This window comes from Rhinolophus hipposideros (assembly GCF_964194185.1).
Source record: "Rhinolophus hipposideros genome assembly, chromosome: 2".
In the NCBI taxonomy this organism is placed as follows: Eukaryota; Metazoa; Chordata; class Mammalia; order Chiroptera; family Rhinolophidae; genus Rhinolophus; species Rhinolophus hipposideros.
Window position 1 is genome coordinate 40,131,756 of NC_138048.1, and position 13,439 is coordinate 40,145,194.

General features: G+C 33.9%; 1 protein-coding gene across 1 annotated transcript in view; it reads right to left on the reverse strand.

Annotated features, from left to right (window-relative positions):
- SLC9C1 (solute carrier family 9 member C1) overlaps positions 1-13,439 on the reverse strand; it is a gene marked incomplete at both ends in the record, with an annotated part of 73,561 nt that overhangs the window by 19,283 nt on the left and 40,839 nt on the right. Inside the window, 5 exon segments of the mRNA XM_081078916.1 lie at positions 1,127-1,275; positions 2,510-2,561; positions 4,591-4,740; positions 6,785-6,967; positions 9,793-9,988. Of these exon segments, the coding sequence (XP_080935042.1) occupies positions 1,127-1,275; positions 2,510-2,561; positions 4,591-4,740; positions 6,785-6,967; positions 9,793-9,988 (730 nt within the window).

The following is a 13,439-nucleotide window of genomic DNA, read 5'->3' on the forward strand; positions in this document are numbered from 1 at the left end:
TACAATATTATATGAGTTTCAGGTATACATCATAGTTATTCAACATTTATATACCTAAAAAAGTGATTCATCACCATGATAAGTCCAGCAACCATTTGATACCATATCACACTATCACGATATTATTGACTACATTCCCTATACTGTACATTACATCCCCATGACTTATTTGTTTTATACCTAGAAATTTGTTTCCTTTCACCTTTCCCCTTTTTAATTTTTTCAATTACACTGACATTTAATATTATTTTATATTAATTTCACGTGCTATGTATTCCCTTGACTAGCCCAGTTCCCACCCACCTGGCATTATACATAGTTATCATCATATTATTGACTATATTCTTTATGCTTTACTTTACATTGTCTTAACAATTTGTAACTACCACTTTGTACTTCTTAATATCTTGTAAGATTTTTTTGAACATTCTAAATGAAGGTTGAATTTTATCAAATGGATTTTCTTCTTCAATCTCTTAATAAGTGAATTATGTAGCTATTTTGGGAGGTAAACCTACTTAGTCATAGTATAATACACTTTGAATACACTGCCAGATTCAAGTAGCTACTATTATGTTAAGAAGTTTTGCATATGTATTTACAAGTGTAATTACTTTATGTTTTTTTCTTATTACATTCTCAACTTTGGGAATAAATTTTGTGCTTGGAGAATTAATTGGGAGCATCTATCTTTTCACATGTCATGGTACCATTTAAATAACTTAGAGAAAGGAAGTGTAGTTAATTTTTACCCTATAATGAGTGTTCTTATAAATCATGATTTCTATGGGAAAAGTAGTTTCAATGTCATAGATAATTCCCAGGAAGATATTGGTACCCACTCTAGCCTAGGAGGAGAAATAGTTTCACCATACTCTTAGTTTGGGAGTAAAGCATAGAAATAAGTGGTCCCTCACTATGGCAAGATAGAAAAGAGAAGTTGACCACTGGAGCTGCAGGAAGGAAACTCTCTATAATGTGTGCCTTTTTCTCTAAACAATTATTTTAAGCTAGAAATCCATATCTCAGGGATGGCTTATATTGGAAAGAGACAAAAGTAGGTTTGAAGATCATAAATGACAATATATCAAGTAAGTGTATGTGCTTTGAAGATATTCTAACTCACCTTATTAATTTCAGAAGCTTCAGTTGTATGAAGAATTCCTTTTAACCTGAAAAGCTTAACAATTTCTTTAGCCAAATTGAGCATGACATTAATCTCCTCCTTTGTTTTCATAGTGACAGCAATTTCTGGGTGATCATACTCTAAGTAGCCTAAAAAATAACAAAATATTTTCAGATGAAATAAGGACATTTAAAAAATATTCCATTTGGACAATAAGCTAATACTTCTGCTCTAAATCCATAGAGTACAACCCTCAACACAGCAAATCGTATCTCTCTTCCTGATTAGGCCTCTGCAATCATAATTCACCGGTAGTTGCAGAGTTCGGCCTGCCTGCCATTTTCTTGTCATCAGCTCATACTTTTGCCTTAACCCATGAAAAAGGACAAAGAGCTTCAGCTCTAGGATTAATAATTATAAGAATCTATCTGCACTGGACATGAGAGACTCTTCTGGGCTCCAGGTCTGGAGTTCATGATCTGCTTTTCTATTCTGTTTGAATCAGGATTTTTGACAATAGACTGGGCGCTTAGTTAGATATGGCTTTCATTAAGTCCTTTCAGCCTGGGTCCTTTTCCATTCACCCTGTCTTTGCATCTACATACTGCATCTACCTATGCTCTTCTGTCTGATCTGGACTCCTGGGTGCCCATGAGAATTTCATCCTCTTAGATTGTACATTTGGGCTTTTCCTTGGTCATGACTTCTTGTCTGGCTTGAGAACTATCTGCCATGCAAGATCTGTCAAGCCTGGCCTTATTCCCAGGCTGTATGCTTTTGCTGCCCACCATCTGGTACCAGACCTCCTCCTCCTCACACATCGGGGTATGTCTGTCCTACTTCTGGGACTTATCCTGTACTAGGAGCATGACCTGGCATGATTCAGAGAATAGGCTGTTGATTTGTTTGGACATTGAGCCTCCTAGCCGCCATAATGTAGATCATTGAGACCGTGTTCTGATTTCAACTCATTATAAAGCCTAAATTCTCAGATGGCAGCTCTGTGGCAAGTAGAAGGAAAAAAATAAGTTTTTATGTTGCTCAGGAAAGTATGCACACTTCCGATTTGGAAGAAAATAGAACTTATGAGGTATTAATAACATTTGTAATCATGCTATGAAAATGTGTTTTCTTTAAAACAAAATTAAAAGGACTTCATTGTGGTATACAGCAGAGAGAACAAATTTGGAGAGGTAATATTATACTATTTCCATCTAGCCCAAAATATGATCATATTGATTATTGAAGTTATCCACTTTATTATTAGAATTAAGCAGGTTCTCTGAAAAATCAGTTTAGTTATCAAAACCATGGCCTCCCTGAAGTAGTGATGATAAGAGATGGTCACTAATCTTTAGGGTCTTTAGGGTGAGAGGTACCTACCTAGCTCTTTCGTAGCTTGTACCGTATTCCTCATTATCCTCGTTAATAACATCTATGGAACAAAAGAAACATTATCCCCATTGGAAAATAGTTATAAAAAGTCTTAACATTTGCAATCGATGGACTTTTAACCTAAATTAATAACTAAAGAAAAATATGACGGCTTGCTTTTCATGGATTAGAACTGAATTTTGTGTAACAAATTTTATTTTGCTCCACCAGGAGTGTGGAGGAGAAGAATTGGCATTACCTACGCTGATTTTTTTTTTTCTAAATAATATTTTTATTTTAGAATAGTTTCAGATTTACAGGAAAATTGTAAAGACAGTACAGGAGTTTCCATATACTCTTTTTTTTTTTTTTTTTACTTAGACGTTCATCATTTATATCCCTCACACTGTGAACCCCCCTCCCCCCATCCACTATCCCTCTATCCCTCCGACCTCACACTGAGCCATCACATTATATATATAAAATTATAGTTGGCATTCATTAATGTTTAGCTTCTGGTGTACAATGCCATGATCAGGTATCCACAGTATCCCTGAGGTGGTTTCCCAACTAGGACGCATGTCCATCGGATACCCAACAAAATCTTTACAACATTATTGAATACCTTCTCCAAATTAATTTTCAAAAAACCCTGAGGCCATCTTGTGGTTACCAGCTGCTTCCAAATCCCTTCACCTTTCCCCTTATCCCTAACCCCCCCCCCCACCCATCTAACAACTCTCGGTTTTTTCTTTGTGTCCCCAAAACTGTTTCTGATTAGTTCATTCACATATTCTTTTCTTTAGATTCCACATATAAGTGAGATCATATGGTACTTGTCTTTCTCTTTCTGACTTATTTCGCTTAACAAAATGTTCTCTAGATCCATCCATGTTGCTGCAAATGATAAGATTTCTTTCTTCTTTATGGCTGCCTACGCTGATTTTGAGAAGACTAGAGGTGAGTCATATATTTTTCCTTAAAGTAACTTCAGGATACTATTGATTCTGAAAAATGCAGACATGGTAGGTACTTTCCAATTAAACTTTATTAGAGCCTCCAAATTTTGGACACATGTGACTTTTAACCATAAGTGTGTTAAAAGATTTGGTCAAGCTGCATGAGAGCAGAAATGAGGACTAAAAGTAGACAACATCTTAGAATTTCAAGTCCTCTTGTATTTTCTACTCTATATCCTAAATTGTAATGCCAAACATGAGTGGTTAGAAAAGGTAACAAAATTTGGGTAAATATTTTAAAGTTATAGGTGGTGAAGAGAGCAAAGATACTGTTTTTTTTTGTGTTCTACTACCTATTGAATGTTAAGTGTTCTTAAGTACAAAGCTTTGGGCATATAACATATAGCATTCAAATGTTCTAAATTGCTTTGAAAGGTAAATATTTCTGACTTAGCTGACAAACTTGTATGCACATATCAGTGTTAATCTGCCTCAACTGCGAAAATGAAAAAGAAAAACTAGAACTTAGGCCCTAGAATTCCCTTTGCTATTTACTAGCTATGTGATTTGGGGCATCATAATTTAACCTCTCTTGGTTTCCTTTTGCTCACCTGCATAATGAAGGAATTAGACAAGGTTTTTCTTTAGATGAGCTATTGTTACTTCTTTCCATTTGCCAGATCCCCATCCTTTACTTCTTCTACTATTTACTGTGGGAAAATTAGGGATAGATAGAAGGAGACTTTGCAAATTATGAGGAAGCTCTATTTGCTCAAAACTGTCATCACTTCTCATCCCCAATATTTCTGTTTAATGCATTTGTAGCCTGACAGATCCTGGAACTTGCATTGGGAGGGAACTGACCACTGCACGTGGATTTCATGATGGTCTCTACAAGGACTAAAACGTATGTTCCAAAAGTCTCGTAACTGTCTGGTATGGTGCCAGCATTCCAGTAAGGAGGCATTTGTCCAATCTGAATGTAGACTCGTTTAAATTTTGATAAAAATTACATAGTAAACCAGGAGTCAAAGATCACATTTGCAAATATAGTCAGAAGACATGATGGGTGAGCACAACCGAGGGGTGGATAAAATAAACCTTTTTCTTAGTATTTAAAATTTTTCTCACCTGTTTAACCTGTTTAGAACTTGCAATCTGATCAATTATAGTCATTATGTCTGTTTCACCTTGAACATATCCTTTTAGTATAGCATACCTAAAGGATAGCTGATGACTCATCTTTTTATCTATTAATTGCAGCAACCTTGGTGTTATGAGCTGAAAAAAAGAGGACTACTATTCAATATAAATTATACAAATCTTAGTTGATTATGTGTTGATTAGTTTAACTAACATAGGTAATAATAACTGACATACTCTCAACAGTAACTATAATATCCTGTCCAAGATTCTTATTATTGTATTCATTATCTTTATAACTTCATGGGTGGAGCTATTTCCCTATAACTAATAACATTGGGCACCTATGTGACGTTATGGCTTTATTCTTTACTTATTTTCCTTATAGAGATTTGAGTGCTATTTTCAACTTGTTTAAATTCTTGGAAACAAATGCAATTAGTTTTTTTGTGGGCTTAGGTCATAAAATAACTTTCCATAAAGTACCACCACTTTTACCTCTTAAAATTCCTACTAAACTTCTTACTAGATGGTTCATGTGGGTTAGAACTTGCCACAACTACACTCCCTCTTTGACTTCACAATTAACTTCATTGTTTCTTTGCTGAGGGTTTAAGTCTCGAAGTTATCTGTTACCATTGCACAGGCCTTTAAATTTAGCAGAGTTGGCTGTTTCCTATTTTTCTGTCTATCAGCACAGTCTTCATACTCCAACCACCTTCATTAATTTTTAAAGAGCTTATACTCATCCTTCAGGATTCAGTTCAAGTATCAACTAATCAAGGAAGTCTTTTATATCCCATTAGCATTCTGTGCATACTACTGTTTTGCACTTATCCTACCATATAACAGTAGAATATCAAGATTACTTGTTTTTGTTCTACAGTAAGTTCTCTGGGGACAGAGACTATATCTAATTTGTCTTCATATTCCAACGGTCTACCAGTTGACATAAGATAAGGGTTAAGAGTTTCCTGAATATATAAACAAACTTTTTTTAGGTGGCTTACTAGTTTCTTCATTTAAAATATTTGGTAGATTCGGTATATCTTCCTACCAAAGAATTAACTAGTCACTGGAATATACTAGACTTGCTTTCCTCATGTCAAAATAAAAACTAGCATTATTTATCATCTCATATAATGCTAAAAAGAAAAAGGCTACTAGTTGCATACTTTTAGACCTGGATGGTTTATGCCTCTCAGTAGCAAAGTATTTTTAAACATATGTAAGAAAGCTCTAAATGTACAGATTCTAATCTGTTAGCTTTATCTCTAGATGAACTATGTCTTACTTAGCTTTGTATCTCCGTCCCATGGTGTTTATATGTGTATGTATCTTGTTTGTGTATGAATAGAGAAAGAGGCAGGGGGAGAGAGAGGGCCAGGGAGACGGAAAAGGAGAGGGAGGGAGAAAGAGAGAGAGAGAGAGAGAGAGAGAGAGAGAGAGAGAGAGAGAGAGGGAGAGAATCTGAATATATATACACAGAGGGTGTCAAAAAATGTATACACATTTTAAGAAAGGAAAGAACTGTATTAAAATTGTAATACTCAGTGTATACCGATAATGAAAGATGAATACAAGTCATGGATATATTTTTTTGGCACCCTCAGTATATATTTCATATGCTTTTTGATAGAGATTCATGTCATGAAGCAATCATAGAGAAAATAAATAACTGGCTATCATACTTGTTATAAAAAATGTATTAGATAATCAAAGATAATTTTTGATGCTGTGATTCTATAATACTATGAATTTTATAACATAAAATGTGTATTTTTTGATTTCTTGATTTGTATGAATGTATATTATTTGCTTAGTCACTATGAGTGGTTTGCATAGTTTTTTGTTGTTGATTTTCATCTTTTATTCTAGGCATCTATAATAAACATTACCTTGGATTAATTTGCACTTATGTTAATATGGAACTTTTCAAGTCCTCTCTAGTAAAGAAAAAGCTGTGATGAGTATTTCTATACTTCATGTGCTAAATAAATTTATAATATAATTTAAATAATTCTAATATATTATAAAACTTAACTCATTAAAGGAATATAAAATTTAAAATATAAACATCAGCACAACAGAAAGTGGAAGCCATAAAACTAGTCAACTGATTTTAGTTTATATTTTTGAAACAATCAGAAGAAATTTGAAATTGGATTATTTAGTTCTTTACCTTCAAAATGCGTAGCACGCGGAGAAATCGAACAGTTTGTAAAAAGATCAATATTTGAATCAAATTAAAATAATAAGAGAAATGTGTCTCAGTAAATATTACATCTATGATGCCAAGAAATGTAATTGCTAATTCAAATAAGTTCCACGTATGTAAAAAATATTCTTTTCTCATTGCTGCTACCTGTTGATTTAAAAAGAAATTATATTATCTTGTTTGTGATTTTACTACATCATTTTCCATAATAACTGAAACATCACTAGTTAGGTTTTTCTCTGATCTACCTTAAGACTCCACTTCTCTGAAATACTAGTAAGTGATCATAATAATTTGAAATTAAATGGTTAAAATATTGAAGTATCTATTTCAAAGTAGAAAATATTCAAAATATGTACTATTTTATGATAGTTCATTAATTCATTCCTTTTTTATTTCAAAAAACTTTGATTGATTAAAACTTCTCTCTATGAGAGTGGGAAGTGTCAAAGATATTGTGGATGTCACCCTGGGAAATTGGGTTTCCTGTGGAATTTTACAGAAAGAGTAGGTTTAGAGAAAATACGTTTGTTTTCAACATGCTGTTTGACCCTACTATTCTGTGTAAGGAACTCCCATTATTTTTGCTTTTTTCCCCCCTAATGCACCCTGTGTAGTCCTTCATTAAAATAATTAATATGCTGATTTTTAATTTTGATTAATTTATCTTCTTTTAGCATCCTCATCTCCCTACTCACCATGATTCAAAGAAAGTTTTGGAGGCAGATGTATTCATGTCCCAAGGAAAACATGTGCTCCATTATAAATTAAGAAATTGTTATGCTTGTTTATAAACAGACTCCTGTGTATTTAGTGGTGGAGTCATTTCCCTTGTGTCTGCTCACATTTGGCTGGGCTGAGAAAACTCAATGTCTGAATCTAGAAAGCCAAAGACCAGATCCTGGTTTTGTGAGGTCCTGTTCAAATCACCATTTAACTTCTGTAATTGTCTCATTTCGGTCTTATTGAGACAAAGTATAGGTTGGATCATTCTCTTATGAACTTCAAAGAACAGGTACAAAGAGTAAGACTTTATCCAAATACCAAGTATTTAGAAATGTGCAGGAGTTATCTTGAGGTCACTAGAATACAGCCACAGGAGAGGAAGAGCCAGGTGTGAAAGGACAGTAAAGAAAGGGCTTCAAAGAAAGAGGGGTTTATTGAGTATAAGTTTTTCAAAGAATGTTTGGAAGTTCAGGTAATGTGACCCTCTGGCTCTCAGAGAAAGAGTGATTACCTTTCCCTTGAGAAAATTTCAAAAGACTAATTTCTCTAATAGGTTGAAGTGTTTGGGAAAAGGTTGAAAATACCTGAAGGAAATTTTAAGGTATATTGTATATTAGAAAGAACAAAAAGTTTGATGGACTGGATCCCAATTCTACTATTCATTAGCTACATGACCTCAAAAAAATGTACACAACTTATCAGAGACTCAGGTCTCTCTCAATTGTAAAACACAAGGCATAATATGTATCTACCATAAAGGGTTAATTTAAGGATTTGAAATATTATGATGAAAATGACTGGTGCTTCATAGGTTGTCATTTATTATTATTGTTAGTAACATAATGGATATTTTAAAAAGGCACATTACAAAGGAGAAGAACTGAACAAAATAGAAAAAAGGGTAAAGGAAATGATAAGGGAAGGCAAGTTTGCAAATTGGGCAGTGAGGATGAATCCTGAGTTAAGTAGAAGGGAGAAACAAGAACAGGATTGCACAGTTGAGAGTATCTTCTCAGCTACGAAGTATAACCATGTGTTTACAGTCCAGGACTACTGTATTAAGTGGGCCTGATTGAATGAAGTTATGGTTGTGAATGGATATAACAGCAAGCGGCTTAAACATGGCAAAGTACAAAGAATAATACAGAGGGTGACAAAAAATGTGTACATGTTTTAAGAAAGGAGAAAACGGTATTAAAATTGTAATACTCCATATATTCTGATAACAAAAGATGAATACCAGTCATTTCTATATATTGTTCTGGCACCCCTGGTAGAGCTAGAGGGATCATTTTTGATTATTTAGGCCAACCCTGACATTTTATAGAAACAAAAAATTGAAGGTGGGAGAAGTTCAGTGACCTTGTGAACTGCTAACAGTTTGTCTGAGAAAACCAAAACCAGAGTCAATTCTACAGAATCCCAGCTCAGTGCTCTTTCTGCTATAATACATATTACACGATTTTAGGGAACTCTTCACTCTCACCCTCACCCTATTACTAACCCTAACCTTAATTGCTTTATTTTCTCTTAAATATACAAAATAGTCTATGGCCATTCCAACTAACTTGGAATTTGTTACAATGTGACTAGATGCGAGTCCATCCCCTCCCCAATATCAGGGCTCTGCAGTAGCATTTTAACTACAGTAGGAGTAAAAATTTGAGATTCATTCATTTTGTCCAAATATCTGATATAATTCTTCTATTTAAATCTTCTGGCTAAAATATTTTATATTACAAGTTACTGATCCATGTGACACAATACTATTACCAATTTGTGGGTATATAGTTTCATTATTTAAAAACTACTTTTATATTGGATTTAAAAATCAAATTATGATATCTTTCAACTATAAATGAATATCTACCAATCCATATATCCATTCATTTATTATCTATTTAGTATAAAAGTAATAAAATCCACGTTCTGACTACCCTGCTAAGTTTAAGAACATTGCCAATACTTGTGAAACTTACTCTGGGTCCCTTTGACACTCAGTATTTTAAAATTTATTTTTGCAAATACAAAATCAATCCTTAAAGTATGGATATGTTCTATGAGTCACCCTAAAAATCATCTTTAAAAATTAAAGTTTCTTTGTTTGAGAAGTGGAAGAGACTTTCATACACTCTTTTAGAAAACAAACTATAGCTAGTGTTGAAAAATGCAGTTAGGAAATCTGCTTGTCAGATCACACACACACACACACACACACACACACACACACACACACTTTAGATTACCTTAATTAGGGACTCCAGGACATAAAATCCAAGAAAAGTGTAGTTAGAATGTATTAATTCACTTTCGTAGATATCACGTAAGGTGGGTATCAAATAAATTATAAGAGGGAACAGATTCATTAGTAACACAAGATATCCGACATACTCGAATTCATCAGTAAATACTATTTTATGGCATACACGAAGAAAGAAATGTCTGTTAAAAAAAGAGATAGTTTTATCTGATAAAAGAATTACATTGAATTATTTTCATTATATGCTCAATTCTGTTCTAATCATCAATAGTTACAGAGCCCAGCTTAATTCTGAGAAGTAGCCATTACTAGCTAACACTTCATGACATCCTACTTTACACATTGTCCTTTTAGTTTCCTCCTCTGCTGAATGACTTGATGCTGGTTTTCTCTCTTTCTTTCTCACCTTCCTCACCTCTCATTCATTTTTACTTGTAATAAAAATACTTTGGTTTATAAGACAGGGACAATTCAAACTGGAAATATTTTTTAAAAAGGGGGAATCCCTTTCATGTTACAATAATTCCATTTCTCAGAGATGACTACTATTAACAGTTTGAATATTACTCCAATCCTTTTGTTTATATGATCAATATCTATAAACACAAAAGGAATTGTAGTGTACGAGTACATATTGTTCTATAGTCTTTTTTTTTCTCCTGTTAACAATGTGTTATGAGCATCTCTCTTTGTCAAGGCACAAAATCACAAGGGAACAAATCCCAGTGTACATGGTGGTGGAACAGTATGAGTCCACATTTTATCAAAAAAAATTTAATCTATATGCTTTGAAAAATAGTTTCCATAACTATTGGATAAAACACTTCCCTATTCTCAGAAGTAGATACTGATACCAAAAGCTTGAAATGCTATGATGGTTCTCAGGTTAGATTGAGACCCTTTAGGGTAGATGATATATAGTTTCTGACCTATTCTGTCTCATGGAAGTCAGTACATCCACTATGTGATTACTTCCCTGAGTTCCTAAGTGTGTAATTGGGATGAACATTGTCTAACTGACCTATAGAATAAAAATCATTATGGCAGAAAGGTCCAAGTAGCCAAGTAGAACCCTTGGCCAAAATAATAATAATAATAAGCAACATAACATTCCATGATTAGGAAATGAATACCAACATTAAAGATTTAAAAGAATTGTGAGTTATTCCCATTATATATTTTTCAATTCATCTACGTGGCACAAACAATTCAGATTACAGTCCACTATAAACTTAAGCAAAAGGTAACCTCAAGTGTAATGCTGTGCCAGATAGGATTTTGTAGCTAAAAGAAAGCAAGAAAAGCAGTCTCACTGCCCGAGGCCTTGGAGGGCCCTGCCAATTTAATGATTATGTGTTCATAATTCTATGTTATTTTTCTTAAAGAGGACATCAAATTGTGAAGTTTCAGGACCTGTGTAACACATCTACCTCTGGGAATGGGGAAGTGATCCAGTATTTTACCCAATCTTTAATCAGTAATTGATTAATCATTTAATTAGAGTTTAACAATAAAAATGCATTCTTATACTACTTAAATTATTAAAAAGTAAATTAAAAAAATATAAAATACTCTTATCCACAATTCCACTCTCTAGCATGCTTGGTAGTCCTTGACAGAATGTTGAACGCTGAATCATCATGGATAAGATCATCATGCCAATAAATTCTCCACAATCTGGCTTTATGTTGCAACCTTCATTGTTCATTGCAGCATTGTTTACAGTGGCCAACATGTAGAGGCAGCCTGTGCATTTGTTGATGGATGAATGAATAAAGAGGAGGTCGTACATATATACAATGGAATATTGCTCATCCATGAAGGGAATGGGTTCTTGCCATCTCTGGCGGCATGGATGGGCCTGGAGGGTATTGTGTTGAGTATATCAGACAGGGAAAGACAGATGCAATGTGATTTTGCTCATATGTGTAATCTAAAGAACAAAATAAACAAAACAGAAACCAACTCAGATACAGAGAACATTTTAATGGTTGCCAGATGGGAGGGGGATTGGCAAGTGGGTGATAAATGGGAAAGAATTAAGAAGTATAAATTGGTTGTCACAAATTAGTTATGGGGATATAAAGTATAGCATAAGGAACATAGTCGATAATAAGTACTAAAAAAAAGTCTGGGTATTTTTTTTTTTCCCAATGCACAGAGACTTTTAAAGGTCCATTTGAAAAAAAGATTGAGAATATTTATGCTATACACTTGTGGTATTGTTGTAATTTGTTCTTAAGGACTCTGGATCTGAGAGCTGACTTAGATATGTAGAAGGAGTGAGGGATCATGACTTTTCTTTGCAATAGGTGATCTCCTCCTTTTGTTCACCAGCTCTCTGTCTTTAGAAAAGTCAAGTAACATTTGTAGTTAACTGTTTATATTACCCTTTGACATGCATTATTTGTTAGCCATCCCCAGGTTTGCTGTTCATAAAATAAAGTATGCCTGACATTTAAGTGCTACCATTTGTCTACCATTTAAATGCTACCATTAAGTGCTACCATTAACCCTTTGGATACTAGAAAGACCAATTCTATGGCAGCCTTAACTATTGTCAACAGAAGACATCTGCATAAGACATCTAAAATTCAGTTTCTCACTGTTGCCTCAGTGAAGGGAAATGTCCTTCAGGTCTTCCCAGGGAACAAGGTCATGTGGTTGATTCTTCATTCTCATATAATTAATCTGGTTAAATATTCCAATTTTTATCATCTGAACTTCATTTAATGGAGGTTACTGGCCTGGTCAAGTTTCAAAGAACCATTTCATGAATGTAATAGCATCAACTCCAAGTGTCCTTGACAGTATGTTGGACCCTGAATCATCATGGATAAGACCATCATGCCGATAAACTCTGCACAATCTGGCTTTATGTTGCAACCTTCTTGTGCAATGAACGTATGGATGCACAGGCCCCTCCAAAGTAGCATTTTGGGCTTCTTCAGATAAATTTCCAGAAATAGGATTACTGGGTCCACCTTTGTCTCTTGTTACAACCTTTGTTTTAATGTCTATTTTATCTGGTATAAATCTTGCTATCTCAAATTGTTTTGTTTGTTTCCATTTTCATGGAATATCTTTTTTAATCCCTTTACTTTCTATGTGTCTTTCAATCTGAAGAGAGTCTATAGTAGGCAGTATATGTAATGGTCTTATTTTCTTATCCATTCAGCCATCCTATCTTTTGATTGGAACATTTAATCCATTTACATTGAAAGTAATTGTTGGTAGGTATATAGTTATTGCCACTTTATTAATAATATTTTAAAAAATTTTGTTTTGGTCTTAAAGAAGTCCCTCTAAGATTCCTTGTAATAATGGCTTTTTTTTTTTTGGTCTGGGAAGTGCTTTATCTTTCCTTTGATTGTAAATGATAGCTTTGCTGGGTAAAGTAATCTTGGTTGTAAGCCATTTCTTTTAATCACTTTGAATATTTTGTGCCAATCCCTTCTGGCCTGTAAAGTTTCTGTTGAGAAATTAGCTGACAGTCGTATAAGAGCTCTCTTATAGGTAACTAACTGCTTTTCTCTTGCTGCTGTTAAGATTCTTTCTTTGTCTTTAACCTTTCCCATTTTAATCATGATGTGTCTTGATATGAGACTGTTTGGGGTTCATCTTTTCTGGGAC